Source organism: Lepidochelys kempii, chromosome 5, assembly GCF_965140265.1.
Source record: "Lepidochelys kempii isolate rLepKem1 chromosome 5, rLepKem1.hap2, whole genome shotgun sequence".
Classification (NCBI taxonomy): Eukaryota; Metazoa; Chordata; order Testudines; family Cheloniidae; genus Lepidochelys; species Lepidochelys kempii.
The window spans coordinates 89,620,586-89,638,347 of NC_133260.1; the positions used below are offsets into that span (position 1 = coordinate 89,620,586).

The window sequence follows — 17,762 nt, forward strand, 5'->3', positions numbered from 1 at the left end:
GAAAACTAAGCGGGATTTAACACACACACACACATACGCCTCCACGGCTAAAAGCAGCAGGCTATACACTAGCCTACAAAACCAGATTGCTGAGTGGGAGTATAATTCCTTGTGCAAGGACAGCAACAAGGAGCGTTGCTACCACATTAACTATTACCACAGCAATAGGTACTTCCCTTATTCCCAATGTCTTTTTAATAGAGTATTGGAACAAGGCATATTGATAATTTCATGTGCCCAACTACTCTGAGAGAATGTGTGAACGTTATGAATGGAAGGCGCTCTCTCTGTCTCTTCTGTTTATGTTTGTGATAAAATGTTTTCAGAGAGATGAAATATTGAGAGATACTAAAGGAAGCGCCTCTTAAAAGCTAAAGGGCTCTTTGAAGAGAGCTCTGGGAGGTTCTCCTCTGACACTGCTCTAACACATAGGCAATTTATAGCACTGTCTGATCTTAATACAGAGCAGAGAAACTGTACTTTTTCAATAGTCATTTTTCTTCTATCGTAGTCTGGCTCTCTAATCGTTTTTCATTCTGCTTGACCCTTGACCTACCCAGCGGAAGTGAGGGCTGCAATTTTTCTTAATACCTGTGGCAATTATTGCAGTTTTCAGAGGCTCAGGCATGTCTGCATTAAGCTGTGAAACAATAAGCAGTTCCTGATTACAGCTGCATGAAGACCACTGAACATTAATAATTTGTTTACTATTTTTCTTCTCAGTAGGCATTTTGATAATGAATAATAGAGAATGTACAGGAAAACACAGGCATCATTGTTTTGCATTGTGTGTCTTCAAATGATATCTAAAATTAGGGATGCAAGTCTTCAGCAGTGACTCATTTGTTGTGGGATGGGGGAAGGGAGCAGGGTGGTAATACAGGTAATCCTGAAAGACACTTTCATCTCTTATGGGGGATATTGATAAAGGAATTACTTAATATCTTATGGCAAAGATCAACTGTTGTAGACTTTGTTCAGGATTCACGCCTATTCATATACACAATGATTAACATAGATTTCAGCACTCACTGTTAGAGCCTATACAATGTGTTAAAAGTAACCTTTTTCTTTTTAAACACTCTCTGGGAATGAAATAATTTATTATGATCTCTTCTACTCCATGGCCCAACTCCAAGGATCCAGCACCTAGGCCAACTAGTAGAAAGGGCTTTGGATATCTCCACTGGGAGTCCTTGGGAACTTGTGTTCCCCGTTCCTTTCATATACTACACAGTGGCTGCTGAATGGCTCCGTGGAGGCTATCTCAGCCCAATATATTGATCTCAGGAAGAAGAATTGGAGGATCCACACAGAGAGAGATTCCATGGCCCCACTCACTCAACTCTTGTGTTTTGGGGGCCTTCACAGATGTGGACTCCATGCTGTTAAGGGGCGCTCAAGCCCTGGGGAGTCTGCCTCAAATATACACCAATTCCACTGCCAGTGGGACAGCCACAGAGAGAGCAGCTGAATTACTCCATGTGTGCATATATATATATATTAAACTTTTTCTCTCTTCTGTTTGACAGATACATTATGTGACCTACAGTTTTGCTGTCAGTTCAATCAGTAGTTCACAGTAGCAGGCACATGTTGTCAGATGTACCATGCTTTCAAAAAACAGATGTCTGATGCTCCAGTTGAGGTTTTAGCACATCCAAGTGTGTCCAGTGTGGTTTTCATGTTCAGATTAGACTGATAAACATCAGAATTAAGGTCTCTTATAAAGTAGCAGTTATCTTAGAATCTTTCTGTAGGAACTTCTACTTAATCCTTCCAGTATCTAAAACAGTACTTAACTTGCCCTGTCTTTTCATGTATGTTGCTATAACCTCTCTCTGCTCATATGTAGTAGCAGATTTTATACATGTGACAGATGGAATAATGTGCAAAGTATGCACCCTATGACCTGCACTGAGGATCTGCTGGTAACTGAACAATTTGTGGACACAAATGAAAAATATAAAAATGAAGCCTTTTCTTGTTAGAAATGGGGGCACCTATTACTTGTTCTTTATTGCTTCACCAGGTGTAATCAAAATCAGGTGATGCATTTAATCACAGCATTCAGAATCAGTCAGCCATGTAAGATTCTAGTGGGTGGTCTGTTTTTACATGTGGATTTCTTTATTTGCATTTTTCTTCCTCCTTCTCCTTCTCATTCATGTTTGTTTAAATAAGAACTCCTTGCTGACTTTGACATTTTCCTAGCGGAGCTTAGAAAGCATTGAAATACAGCAGTTTTCTTTTCATAGATGCTGATTTCTGTTAATCTAGATAGCAAACTTTTAGCAGATGGGCTTAAAAAGAGGGTTGCTTTTGACCTTATTTCTTTCTTCATTCACCTTCCTCAAGACATTGCAAGATAGTTGTCAAAGCTTCCATGGCTTTTGAGGCCCAGGATCTGTAAAATAATCCAGCTGCTGAGGGAGAATAAATGGTTTCCTGACTAGCGCCTATAAATGGGAACACAACTTTCAGCCTAGCATATCAACACTTTCTTCTTTCTGAACTTCTGCTATGGAAGTTAATGTAGCTCATCCATACTTCTGAATTGTTCAGTTACTTTAAGAAATTCAAAGGCCACAAAATAGGGGGCTGTTGTCTCAAGAGTTGGCTAATGTTTTCCTTTTAAATTCAAATTTATTCTATAACTTTTACAGATCTTACATAATGTATTAGCCTTTATAGAATATAAAGAAATGAAAATCACCAATCTTAAAGTGAGCTTCTACAACATATTATCTGAGGGGGTTTGTTTTGCTTTACTGCTTTTACTATGTGATTTTTGTTTGTTTGTTTTTTGTTGCTTTCATAAATTGCTTAACTCAGGGGCATAGAATTTGAGATGCTGAATGCTTTATGAGCAACCCCCAACTCACATTGATTCACCTCCTACAGGGCTGTCAAGATTGGGTCCTAAATTTGAAGATCTGTATAATATTCTTAAAATTAGTGTAGGTGATCAAAGAAATCTGTGAATTGTTTTGACCAAATCTGCTGTAAGAACATCTTCAAAAACAGCTCTTTGTTTTATTGCTAAGTGGGGGAGGAGGTGGAAGAATATAACAAATGAATCAAATTCTGCCGTAACTATGCAACCCTATTGAATTCATGGGACAAATACAGCCCTGGCAGAAGAGGGCAAAACTCCATGAAAATCAATAGAACTTAGCCCCCTTACACCAGGGCTGAATTTGGTCTTGTATATGTAGTGGGGTTACTTGGATGTTCTAATAATCAAGCATAGAATTTAGCCCAATAAATTGTTGCAACAAAAATTTTCCTCAATGCAAGAATGATGAAATTTTTCCTAAATATTAAAGTAGGTTGCCATGTGTGGGATTTTTTTCATAATACACAACATACTATGTAGCTGAAAGAGATACCCACGCTTTATTGAGAGAGAGAATGTAAGTTGTTAAATACATTCATTATCTTACTCTGTGGAGTAACACTGAAAAGGCTTTCCCCCTCTTCTTTTCCAGCTCCTTAAACTTTCTCTGCTCCTGTCATGAGGATTTAAGGAGCAAAAGTAAAGTTGGGGTGGGAGGGGAGGGAGAGAATCCAAGTCATGTATGCTATCAGAAGGGAGTTGCAGATAGGCAGCAATAAGGTGGAAGTCTTTGTGAGAGGCCTCCTCATCTGCTCATCACCTCTGGCTGTGCAGCACACCCACTCTCCTTGGGTGGTCTGCCAGGAATGGCAAAGACTAGCACATACCTTGGGCAGGGCCCCAACCTATCAGCCTTGCTAGCTTCTCCCTCAGTGACTCCAGCACAGACTTCCATTCTCTTATTTCAGTTAACAGATGCAGCAGCAGCAGCCACCAGATTTTAAAGCAGCAGATTACTAAAATGTTTAAGTTTGGTTCAGCGAAAGCAGCTAAATTCTTGGAGTGTGTTTGATGCTCACCCTTTAGAGAGCCCCTTCATCCCACACCCCCCAACAAGGCCTCACCTACTTCTCTCTCTAGGACTAATCCCAGAACTTTTGTTGACTTTTCAAGAGGGAAGCATGAGGCTCTTCCCACTCCCAGCTCCTTCTGCTGGGTCTTGTGGCTGCTGATTTCAGATTCCCTGTAGACTGGGGCTATATTCCCACACTACAGACTTAGAGTTAAGGTGCAGTTCCTATTGATATAATCACAACAAATCAGGGAAATTGTCAGTGAAGGCCCAAGTTGTTCACATGCCTCAATACCCAAACATCACTCAACCCAGACACCAAACCTCCATAACAAACAGTAGCACTGAGAGGAGCCTTTGAGGTCCTGATACATCGGCACATAGAAACTCTGCTCTTCCTCGGTCTCCCCTCCTCTCACTGCAGAACTCACCTTCTAACCCTGATTCTCATCCTACTCAAGCTCCCTTCCCACAAGTCTCCTGCTGTTTTTGCTTCCCTGGGTCCCCAGAGGCAGGGATATATGTTAGGAGCTGATCTGGGGATTCAGGGAGATAGGCTGTATCAGTTCCGTTGGCTTCTCTTTGATGAGATGATGAGTTAAGATTGATAAGGAGAACAACTCTTGATGTATTTCATTTTAAAAATTAAAAACTATCCTATACCTAAGATGTCATTCTGTCTGTGTGAGTGGGTGAGTAAGTCTGGAGTTTGTAAGGACTGAGATCCTTCAGCTAGAGGAGTCCATAAAACTATGAGACTGAAGGAAATTTCACAAAAGGATTGTTTTAAAAATGTTTTTTTTTTTTTTTTTTTTTTTTGGCAAAGTCAGTATGTCTGTGACCAAAATTGCATTATGGAGAATTCAGTAGTCCTAGGAAGAGTAGTTATGTTTAATGTGGAAACTAAATTTACCCACTAGAATATGAAGTACAAATCCCAGTGCAATTTTAACTATAGAGCCCAAAAGCAGCTGGGACCCAAGGGTTGTTGGTACCCACAATGGAATCCAGTAAGGTAAGGGCTGTGTCTGGAAGTGTTGGGGAGGGTGGTGTCTATGAAGCTGGGGGTCCAGATAGAAGGTTTTTTTGGTGCTGGAAAAATTAGGGACTGTATTGGGAAATTGGGAGCAAGGCTTGACTGATCTACCAAAATCTCAAAAAGTTTGGAGGAAGGTTGACAGAGGCTCTTACTTTAACTGAACTAATTACTCATGCTTTATAGATACTTCAACTATGATTGACTTAGCAGAATAATAATAATTTTAAAAAAAACTTCTGCAAAGTAGGCTCAGTAAATACCTCCCCTGCTAAAGCAGCAGCTTGTTTTCCTGACAGATTCTATCCATTCTAGAAAGGATCAAAAGGAAATCACTTAATTTTGCAGTCCTGGCTATGACCTTACATACCTTTGTGTGTGGGTATTTATAAATCATGGAATGGTCCTCGGATCTTTTCCCTGAAAGATTCAAGTGTTGGTTAAATGCTAACTAGCCTTTTTAATGCTAAAGAAACTCTATCAATAGTAACATCTCCAGTCAGATCAGTGGTATGAAAATCTTCCTTTAAGCATCTTAATATAAAAAGGAGCAGAAGCATAAACTGCTTTAAAGTACAGTATATTTACAATTTTAGGATTAATATAACCAGAAAATGTTTACACTAGTGGTTCTGTCATTCTCAGAAAGTTGTAATAATAATTTGTGTTTCACAACTTCAGAGTACTGTGCAAGCACTAACTACTCCTCCTAACACCATTGGGAGGTTTATTACTCTGGTTTTGCAGAGGAGGCACAGAAAAAGTCAAAATTACAGTGTCCAAGGCCAGATGCTACGGGCTACATTTTCAAAACTGGATATTAATTTTGGATGCCACAGATTCTGGGTTACCAGTTTTGAGACACATGGAGTGTGATTTTCAGACGTGCTGAGCACCTGAAACACCCTTTGACTTCTTTTGGAGTAGTAAATCCTCACCCTTCTGAAAATCATCAGGCCAAAGGTGTAGCAATTTGGGCACTCAAAACCCGAGAAATTCAGTTAGTGACCGTTTTTGAAAATTTGGGCCAGAATTGCATATAACTCAGAAGTTACATGGGGGGAAGGCAGACAAGAACATGTCATCTCTTTATGCCATTTCCTTAGATTGAGCCATACACACTGAGCCACGGTAGAGTAACATGCTTTGTATATGTCATTGGTAACTTAGATCATACCCAAAGAGTTAAACGTAGTTTTTTGTTGATTTTTGTTTTTTTTTCCCAAAATAATTTTGAACATTTTGCTCATTTGAATTTGAAATGCTATTCTTCCATCCCCGCCCCCAGACCTTCCATTATTCATGGTATCTTTTGTGGTCATTCATGGTATTTAATATGTGTTTTAGAGAATGATTTTGGATATGTATTTTAATTTACTCTTTACCCTCTAATCGGGTGAAGGAATCCCATTGTTCGTATCACTTATCATTTCATGATTGTAGATTGTCAGCTCTGTGGGGCAGGGTCCAACTTTTTGTTCTGTGTTGGACAGCACCTAATACAATTGGATTCTGGTCCATGGCAGATCTCCTGAACAGTACTACAGAACAAATAAATAACAATAATATGTGCTGCACCCTCTGTGTTTATATACCATGCATAGGGGAACAGTTGAGATTTGAATTTAATTTTCACTTTAAAGTTAATATTTAATATCCTTGTTCCATTTTAAATAGTTATTTTAATAAAGTTGGCTCATTAATCAAACTCTATTAAACTTGAGTGGGGGAGTTCTATAAATAATCCTGAAATATTACTCTGGTTTTTATAGCTAGAATTTAGCTAATTACATCAAATGTGTAGTACATTACTACATATAGCATTTTAATTAAAGTTTAAAGTTTCATTAAAGCTCATTAGAGCTTTTTCCATTATTGATTTAACACTATTCTGTAATGTTATAGTGGTAGCTAAATGACTTCATAATCTTCACATTGATAGCTACAGTTTTAACCCAAGGGTGTTTTTTTTTTCTTTCTGCATTATTAAAACTGCAATAATACAAATTCTCTCACAAAAATATAATTTATTGTATTTATTTTTTTCAGTTTTAAAAATATGTCCATCACCATGTCTTGGACATACATAAGAACAATATAAAATTTAATATTACAAACTTTAATTAAATACAGTTGACTCACCACAATGAAATAGGAATGTAAAAATACCTCTTTCAGTCCCCCAGGCTAAAGTCTGAATGTACTCATGAGCTGACTTGACAAATGGATAGACATGCTGGAATTGAAAGGTGTTTGTAAGCTTTTTAAAGCCTGTGTCCTAAAAGCATGAAGCTTAGTGATGACATCTCTTTACCTCCGCTTGGTTTCTAGGCTGCTGTTGTTGTGGTATTCAACTTTGCCATGGTTCTGCTAATTTTTCCTGCTATTCTAAGCATGGACCTTTACCGTCGGGAGGACAGGAGATTGGATATATTCTGCTGCTTTACAAGGTGAGGCTGTCTGGGAGGGTTACTTTGTATCAAACAATCTCCTTGTGATGAACACTTAGGGCTCTGACAGCAGCCCTTCTGTGTGAATAGTTCCCATTGCAGTGAGCAGGAGTTCTGCATGCTTCAGGACTGCAGGATCAAGCCCATAGTAGCATGTTGTCAGCATGGTTTTATTGCTAACAGGTGAAGCATGTTTGCTATCTTGGTTGTCTGCCTGAGTAGATGTAAAACAATAAACAGTGCTCTCTCTGTACCATATAAACTGTACCACACACACTCATTTTACTCTTTGGAGCATAACTTTCCAGAAGTTTGTAGCGGACCCATGCTTTGAGAATATCCACAAGTGTTTAGTTCACTGTTTTTATGATTTTTGCAGGGTCCCAAAGAAGGGGGCGGGAGGAAGAAGAGTTAATTCCACTTCGGGTGTTTCGGGGACAGGCCAAAATGTGAGGGCCCCCATCACTTGTACTTAAAGTTATCGTCAGCTCTATATAATTATTACTGTTATACATGGAAACCTTTCAACATTACAGAAAAAAAATCTTCCAAAAGTTTAGAATTGGGAAATGACTTAAGGGTCCCGCTCTTTGTAGGGCTGGGAGAGGTGCTAAGAGGACCATGCCAGAGCAGCACAGATTTGGACAGAATTAGGCCTGGTCTACACATAAAACTTAGGGTGACATAGCTATGGCGCTCATGGGTGTGCCAAATCCATATCCCTGAGCACCACAGCTGAGCTGACCTAAAACCCTGCGGTAGGCTTGGCAGGGTCAACGGAAGCATTCTTCCTAGCATCAGCCTAGCTTCTGTCACTCAGGGAGGTGGAGTGAATCCCTTCTATTGCTGCAGTGAGGGTTAACACTATGAGATGACAGAGGCACAGCAGCAGCACCATAGTTATGCTGCTGTAACTCTCATAGTGTAAACAAGGCCTCAGTGATGGGGCTGCAGCACCAGCTCCACCATCCAGGAAATGGTTCAGCATGAACTCCGTCCCCCTTCCTACCTCCCGCATGCACTGAGCCAGCTTTGTGGCAAATGCTTATGAAGCAGAACCCATGGCAAGGCTAGAGTCACTGTCAGGGGCGCTGGAACTTGGGGGGTTCTTGCAGTACATCAGCACCCCTGGCTTGAAGTAATAATAGCAACTGAATGCATGACCTCCATCATTTTCAAGGTATACAGTTTTGTTCAATGGCTTTCAGTGCCCCTGGTCACTGGGGGAGCTAATCTGAAGCACTGACTACAGTTCCCCACCCGTTGCAGTTGGTTTGTGCACCGAGGAGAAGGCACCTTGCATCCTCTCCCCTTTGCACACCCTAAGGACCAGACACAATTTAACCTTTTTATAAAAGGGAGAACATGCCATGTCATCTCTAGCTTTGTTTTCAAGGTACAGGGAGTGGTTGAAGCAAGGGACTGTGAACCCAGAGCTTAGGTTCTATTCCTGGCTTTGCCATAGATTCAGTATGTAATGTTGGGGAAGTTTTCACTAACTTTGGGTCCTCCATTTTTGAGTTTGATTTTCAGAGATTGCAAGCATCCACAGTTGCTATTTACTACCCCATCTGAGTGGCACAAAGCATAGATCAGAATCTGGGCCTATGCAATTTTGCTTTGTTTTGGCAGGCAGCATTCTGAAAATCTTTTTTGTAGCATTTATGTAACTTCAATTAAAAGTTTCTGATACTGTTGTTCTATTATCAATGCTTCATACTATGTTTATTTTCTCTCCACACTTAAAGAAAAAAAAGTTTGTTTTTGATTATGTGAGGTCCATCTTTGTCCTTGTAAACTAGATAGCTGCCAAGTGTTGTATAGGATACTCTAAAACTGAGTGCTTGAAGAGAATACTTCTGTAATTCTGTCTTATGTTGCCCTTCCGTCCTAGAAGTTAATCTTCACTTACGCTTACTTCATTTTTTTACAACATGCAGTCAGCATATGGCAAGTATTTTCAAACTGTCCCCAATGACAAGGCCCAAATGTTTAACAGCTGATTGATTTGAAATTATAACCTTGAATAGTTCTAAAAAGAGAACTCAGTTCATTGTGTATTTACATTCTACTCTTCTGAATAGTTTAATCTTTACTATGGTTACAGCAGATGCAAACCCAAATCCATGTCGGTATATGCAAATTGTGGAACTACATGCCTAGCTACCTGATTTGCATGTGTAATTAACTGGCTTGTGTGAACAAATGCTAGTTTCTTCACACAAACGTTGGTATCTTGTTTTTGTTTTATGCAGGCACAAGAGATACACATGTATTTATGTAGGCACCTTCTTTTCACCCATGTTTAGCAAAATGTTTCCTTAAAAGTGCAAAACAAAACCTTCATAAAAATTATATATAACTAAAGTGTAAAAAACTATTAGTTGTACATGGATAAAGACTACCCTGTCTAGTCTGATTAAAATGAAAATGTATATGAGTGTAAATGGATGTTTGTCTCTTCTCTTTCAGTCCATGTACTAGCAGAGTGATTCAGATTGAGCCTCAAGCATATGCAGATAATGATAACACTCGCTACAGCCCTCCACCACCCTACAGCAGTCACAGTTTTGCACATGAAACTCAGATTACAATGCAGTCTACAGTGCAGCTGCGCACAGAATATGACCCTCATACCCAGGTGTACTACACCACAGCAGAGCCTCGCTCAGAAGTATCTGTGCAGCCAGTCACAGTGACACAGGATAACCTCAGCTGCCAGAGCCCAGAAAGCACAAGCTCAACAAGGGATTTGCTTTCTCAGTTTTCAGACTCGAACATGCATTGTCTTGAGCCACCCTGTACTAAATGGACACTCTCATCTTTTGCCGAAAAGCATTACGCTCCATTCCTGCTAAAACCAAAAGCCAAGGTAACCTGCAAAATGCACATCCATGTCACAAAAATACATATTCCTCCCTTGCCAAGAGGAAAGGACTTTTGTACTTTGGAGCAATATGAGTTACCTCATTAGAGCTTGGTAAATTACACTGCCAACAGGCAGAGATTCCTTTTAGAATATTTATTCTTAAATGAACTCTAAAATCTTAGCACTAATTTCAGACTTGAAGACTTTCAGTTTACTAATGTGTCGAGTGACAGTATTTTTATTACAGAGATTTTGAGTAAAGGGAGACGCTGACATCTGTAATATAAGTTTGTAAACAGTGAAAATAAGTTAAAAGTAGATTTCTAACTTTTGTTCCCTTTAAAATGTATAGAGCATGGTCCAACTCCCATTGACTATAGTAGGAATTAGAAGGGGTGCATCATGTGTAGGGGTTAAAAGCATGATACTAAAAAAGTAAATTTCAAAATAATTCCTCTAATGTGCCCTAAGCAGCATGTTTTCTTTAGAAACGTAGGACTTACTGCATTTCCATTTTCTATTGCAGGTTGTGGTTATTTTCCTTTTCCTGGGTTTACTTGGTGTCAGTCTTTATGGTACTACCCGGGTGAGAGATGGACTGGATCTCACAGACATTGTACCACGGGAAACCCGAGAATATGACTTTATTGCTGCACAATTCAAGTACTTCTCCTTCTACAACATGTATATAGTGACACAGAAAGCAGACTACCCCAACATCCAGCACTTACTTTATGACCTTCACAAAAGTTTCAGCAATGTGACATACGTTTTGATGGAGGAAAATAAGCAGCTTCCCAAAATGTGGTTGCACTACTTTCGAGACTGGTTGCAAGGTAAGAAAATTGCTGAATGGCTAATAGAGGGGTTTGATATCTTTTTGTGCCTGTGTCTTTAACACAGACCTAATTTCAAGTACATGAGCCATCCTGTTGGCTTCAGTTGGGACTATTCACATGCTTAAAGTTAAGCATGTTACTTAAGTGCTTTGTTGGATCAGGGGCCAAGCGCGTAGTATTATTATAGTAATTCATTCTGAAACCGTTTATTCTTTAGTACTGAAAACAAACAGTAACATTTCAGAAAATTGAACATTTCTTAGTTTTGGGTCATCAAATTCTGCCTAGAAATGCATCTCTCCCTCTCCCATCTTTATGTTGGAAAGACTTTTAGGAAGTATTAGTCAATTGAAAAACTAAATTGTGCTAACCTATGGAGACAGTCTAAATTTTTCCATAACTGTTTACAGGCTCCTAAGGTAGCCAGTAATTCCTAGGAAACACGTGCGTAAAAGTGCCAATATTTTTGTTGGGGTTTTTTTTTTTTTACTTCTGTGGATATGTTGGGCAGCATGATGAATATGTTGGGTGGCCTGCAGTCCAAAAATGATCAAGCTCCCTGTTGTATTTAATATATAGGGAGGCTGAGAGGAGCTTTAGTTTTGTATTGTTTTTTAAGTTTGGGATTCCTTCATCAGTCTTCTGTGACATTCATTTATTGAAAGTTTTGCTTGGAATACTTTGCTCAGAAGCGCATTTAGTTGCAGGAGAAGAAACGGCAATAGTTTTTAACCTGCTTTTCCAAATACACTTATTATATGCTGGTATTCAACTGAGATTTGTTTCTGCTACGGTTTTTTTACATAAAGCAATTTGTAGGAAACAACAGAAAGAAATACAGGCAGTTATGGGGTGTCCCCTTTTTTGCATGTTTCGCAATGATACAGACATGCAGATAATTTCCTGTACACAGAATAAAGAGATGTGGCATGAGTAGTTAGCTTGAGGGGAGGGTGTTTATTGTAGAAATTATTTCTGTGTCTTCAAGTTTGTGCTGATGCTCAGCGTGCAGTGCTAGTGGTAAGTTTGGAATGAGGGCAAGATTGCTGCTGGCAGTGTTGTGTGGTAAACGCTAGGTCTGAAGAACAGCTGTGTGTAATTCGAAAGTTTGTCTCTTTCACCAAGAGGAGTTGGTCCAATAAAAGATATTACCTAACCCAGCTTGTTTTTCAGTGACACAGTAAGGTAATCAGTCATCATACCCATTACAGGTACCTGATTCTTTCAGAGACAAATCTGTCTCTCCACATTTATTTACACCAGAACACCACACACTCCATATCCCAGTGCTTAAAGATTCCACTATATGCTTATTGTGAATCTGACATCTATATGACAAATGAATCTTACGGTAATCACAGCTGCATCCCACAGGGACTCAGAGTTTATCGAAGACTGCACACCAGCACCAATAACTGCTCTGGTTCCATGTTCAGGAGTGGTTTCGTTTTGCTCCATTTTTTCACTCTGCTGCTGGGAGGATAATACTGAGCAAGGGATTTGGCCCAAGCCACACCTCCTTTCTGCAAAGCCACTACCTCTACAGCTCACCCCAAAACTGAGCAAGCCCTGCATACCACATTATCCATCCTTCCCTTGCGCCCTTGAAATCATATGGAAGCTCTATATAGGCGGTGGATGTATGTGTAACTCACACACTTTTGAGATAATAAATGTAACTTGCATGACACATTTAACCAAAAAACAAAACAAAAAAACACTAGGGTAGAATAAGCAGGTTCCCCAAACCTGTGATTTGGCAAAAACCTCAACCCTGATGAACTTTTGTTCTTTTTGGGTCATAAATGTGACTATCATTTGACATTTAGAAGGAAGAACTGTACAACTAATATAAAACAACTATATTGTGTAGATTAAAATAGAAGGAGAAAAACATTAAGGAGTGTAGGCAAAGGAGAGGAGATGTTTTAAGATTATGGAGTGTTGATGAAGGAGAGGGATCAAAGACCTATACTAGAGAAAGTTCTCACACTTGTAGTAATGCAATTATGTGAAGGAGCAGATAGTAATAATAATAATACCTAATTCTTATATTGTGCTAGCTAAATCCAAGACTAAGTGAGTGGAATGGAAAGGAAGTAAAAAGAGAGCAAAGGCCAGTGAAGCTGGCTGGAACAGGTCTGTTCAGCTTTTTAAAAACAAGGAGGAGGGACAGTTTTAAACTGGATCCTGGAATGAATGGAGAGCTGGTGGAACTGTATGAGAATGAAGTGATTGGATGTTAGAGAACATGATAGGATGATCTTTCTAATGGCAAACTAAGGTCATTTCAGGTGCTTGAACTACAGCGATAATTCCCATAGACTTGACTAGGAAGTCAATGCACAGATTGCAGGCTGAATATGGCCCTCAGGCACTTAAATTTTTGCATGGTGGATGTGGTAGGTAACAATAGTATGTGAACAGCAGCATTTTTTATCAAAGTATTATTCTTGGCGCTAGCCATACAAGACTCCCACTGATTTATTTTCAGTGGAGTTATATGGCTTCCGTCTTCCACAAAATCTTTTAAAATGTTGTCTTGCTCCTTGATTTTCAATAATGCAAGCATTTTCTCTTTTACCTGAAAATATCAAGGAAAGAATTAACGTTTTAATAATTTCATTTAGAACTGGAAATGTGAACTTTGTGTATATAAGTAACTGGATGTAAATGAGGTAATTTATATTCCCTGATTGACTTATAATTACACTTGTTTTCCAAAGGGTAATCATACCCTGTGCTTCACAGTGCCTGCTATTTGCATGGGTCAGGAAGGAATTCATTCCCTCATCCCCAACATCTCATGTACAGTATGGCAAAATTGGCCAGATGCACTTTGGAGGGAGGGGGTTCACCTTCCTCGTGTGAAACATCAAGCATAGGTCACTGCTTCATGTGACAAATTTTATGTTCCTGCATATGCCATTTTAAAAAATTCCTTCATTTGTATAGCTTTGCCAAAGAAAGGCACCACTATGTTGCTTTATCTTTCCATTCCAAAAGATTTTGCTGATCACAATTATTTTTAAAACATACTTGTTTTTTGGTTGTACTTGTAATGTGTAGCTTAAATGTTGGTGTGACCTGCCCATACTGAAGACATTTTCCTTTGAATTCAAAACTTTTATTTATTTAAAAGTGTCGTGGTATTTTTGGTGGTCTGTAAGTTGAAGCGATTTTGAAATCATTAAGAAGTTATACACACCTAAAGGGGATTTCTTAGATACTCTTTCTGACATCTCTAGATCTCAGCAATGTACCAGTTCAATAATAAGAAACTGGTGCTGGTACTCATGCCTATTCCAGTAACAGCATAAAGGGAATAAGCCATCTAAGTCATAAAATATTCAAAATGGATTTGGAGTTTGTGGCAAAGATCCTTTTTTTTTTCCTAAGTATAAAAGGAGGCAAAAAAGACTAGATTTTCACGCAAGTTAGTTATGTAAAATTTATGCACAGTTGTATACTGAATTTGCAAGCACAAGTTAAGTAATTTTGAATGCATTTGGCTAATTCTGATTATTTGTGTATCTAGTTGTCCCCTTTGTATGAAGTGTATATTAGTCTGAAAACTCTGGCCCCAAATATTGTCTGTTTAGTATAGCATCTTATGCTCACTTTACCAAGGAAAGTCATGTTTATCGTAACTTACGAGTCGTCTTTTCTTTGGTGGTCTCTCCTCCTCTCCCATGTTCTTCTTGAATAGCTCTCCTTTAACTCCCAATGTGCTCTTTTACATTATTATTCTGATAACACAACTGGTGCTTATAACCATTTCACAGAAGGTTTTAATGGAAAAACCTGTGTTCAGGAAGGAGAGATTTGTATTTTTCCACTTCCTAAGTTATGTCTTGCCCACTCCGAGTGCCCAACAAGCAGAGCTTTCATATTGCATGCTTTGGAGTCACTTAGATGATGTTAGAGTCTCTGGTGTTAAATATTCTGGGCAAGGGGCTGGAGTACTGTCTGAGCTGGGTTTAGAAGGTTTGCTTTATTATTTTGTTCTGAACCTGTTGGCTTTAGTGAGGGAAGGGGGGAGTATGATTATGGAGGTCTGCAAGGGAGGCAACTTTCCAGGGAGGGGTAAGCATTTGTAAAGGTGAATGAGCACTCAGGCCCTAAGGCTGTGTGTCATTTAGGTCATGTTTTCTCTTCCAACACTCTTATCTCTTTACAGCTGTAGCTAACCTATCAGTTCTGTAATGATGGTTTTGATTACAGCCTCTCAAGGCAGCTGTGAGGTGGGTCGGTGCTTTTCCTTCCCTTCCCAGGACATGCGGTTTGTCATCTGTTCTCAAAGAGCCTCCTTGCACTGGCCTGTGGCTTCCTGTTCTAAATCTGATCCAAATTTGTGCTGTGAGCTATTCCCCCACCCTACCCTGAAAGGGTGGCAAAGAGGAAAATAACAGTTGAGAGTGAATAGGTGTTGGCTGTGATCTTTACACATGCTGGCAGCAGATCCCACGACTTGTATTAGCTACACAAGTTGAACAGATGGAACAAATTGACAAAACCATGTTCACTCATGCTGTGCTCAAGAAGCAGCTGAGTTGTTGTTTGAAGTTGAAAGTTTGAGTGTGGTTTTATTTTCCCCCTTGCAGTGGAATTTCTGGTTCTATCATAGAACCTATTGCTTTAGCGCTCTGCAGTAGCACAAGACAGTTAATGAAAGAGCTTATGTGCTTGGCCAGCATCTCATGAAGGGGGGGGGGGGAGGGCAGGAGCAGTATGGGGAATGTTTCTTTTTAGATAACGGATTAAATTCCTCCCTGATTTAACTCCATGGTAGTCAATGGAGTTTCTGTTTTGGCCCCATTCAGCGTAGGGTGAGATTTCAGTAATGTGTGGGGGCAGGGGGTTGCAAAGCGTGGAGATACACATTTTTAAAAAATATTAGCATTGCACAACTGTAGTTTATTAATAAAGACCTCTGTGAATCCTCTTCTTTTGGTTTACAAACTGAGTTCTCGGACCTAACTCCTAGCCCTGTGAATGGGACAATGTTTAGCTATGCCACCAGGAGAAGGAATTGTGACTGGAAGTCATAATGCCTTCCCAGCTCCCCACTCACTCCTGGGGGTAGTGGGTTACTACAGCTCTTTTCTGAGTGCAGGTTACTTACCCACTCTCATGAGCTCAGCTCTGCTGGCCAGCTCCAAAAGCCAAGGCTCCTCCTTCTTGCCACCCCCTTCACGGAGGGATCGTAGCAGACTCTGTCTAGCTTGTACTCTGTGCATCTGCACTCCAGCCACAATATGGGGAGAGTCCTAACACAGCCACGCAGTGAGCATGAGGCTGGGGGTGGGTTTACGTCTCCTGCAGCTTCATTAGGGAGGCTACAGGCTGACCCAAAATAGGTATATATGTAAAAAGAGTAATTACTTTTGTTTCTCCCAACTGTAATTTGTTTAAAGAGTGGTTTCTTACTCTGCATGTTTAATCTTTCCACCCCTTTTCCAACTCACTGTAGGTCTTCAAGATGCATTTGACAGCGACTGGGAAACTGGGAAAATCACATACAACAGTTACAAAAATGGATCTGATGATGCTGTCCTGGCCTACAAACTTCTGGTGCAAACAGGCAACCGCGATAAACCCATCGACATCAGCCAGGTACTGTCCCATATGTCACTGTGACCATACCTGTTTATGTGGAAATGCACAAACTAGTGGGAGGTGTAGAAGAAATGGGGATTACTTAGTTGTTTTTTCCAGTATCTGTTGAGTTTAAAAAGCCGATCCTGCAGTTCTCACACACATGATTAGCATTGCTTGCTTCAGTTGGATTACTCATGGGAGTAATGCTGCAGGATTGAGGCTGCATTCTGTAATATTCAAAAGCAATCATCACAAATGTCTATCTTTATGAAATACTAGGTGGTGCATACTTAATATTTTTTGAGTCCAGTTCTGCTCTTAAATGCATGAGCTCAGTTCCCATTGAACACAATAGGAGTTGCATCCTTGTATATGAAGGCAGACTTGAGCTTTACATGGCCTGATTCTTCTCCAATTTTACATCAGTTTGAACGCCATTGACTTTGGTGTAAATCAGGTGCAACTCCACTCAAGTATGTGAAGAACCAGTAATATAAGGTCATCCTCTGTCTATTTTGTTTTTTCACTGGTGAATAGAAATCTTAAAATATAGATACCCAACTACTCAATTTGCTCCCAACAATTTGAATGGAAAGGCACATTTTTAAGAGATATTTTTTAGGAGGGGTGGGTGAAAGGGTATTGGAGCCATCATATACTATAGTGAGGGCTGCCAGCCCTCCAGGATTGTCCTTGAGTCTCCAGGAATTAAAGAGTAATCTTTAATTAAAGATTATGTCATGTGATAAAACCTCCAAGAATACATCCAACCAAAATTGGCAACCCCAACTATACTACTCCTGCACTATCATGAGTTAAGGGCACATCGACATTTGAGCTGGGAAGTGTGATTCCCTGCTCTCATAGACATACCCACGCTAGCTGTACTCAAGCCAGCATGCTAAAAATAGAAGGTAGCATGGACAGGAGCCTGGGCTAGTCACCCAAGTATGTACCACTCTGACTCCCTGGGTACATACTTGGGCGGCTAGCCCAAGCTGCTGTCTGTACTACCTCGGATACACTACTATTTTTAGTGCACTAGCTTGAGCAGAG

The 17,762-nt window shown here is 39.8% G+C and overlaps 1 protein-coding gene across 4 annotated transcripts in view; it reads left to right on the forward strand.

The window, feature by feature from the left end:
* The window catches only part of PTCH1 (patched 1), a 75,800-nt gene that overhangs the window by 39,812 nt on the left and 18,226 nt on the right, over window positions 1–17,762 (forward strand). For all 4 annotated transcript variants that reach the window (XM_073344958.1, XM_073344957.1, XM_073344959.1 and 1 more), the window contains 4 exons: window positions 7,279–7,397; window positions 9,870–10,269; window positions 10,793–11,102; window positions 16,579–16,721. In XM_073344958.1, coding sequence (XP_073201059.1) covers window positions 7,279–7,397; window positions 9,870–10,269; window positions 10,793–11,102; window positions 16,579–16,721 — 972 coding nt within the window. The remainder of the gene's footprint in view (window positions 1–7,278; window positions 7,398–9,869; window positions 10,270–10,792; window positions 11,103–16,578; window positions 16,722–17,762) is intronic.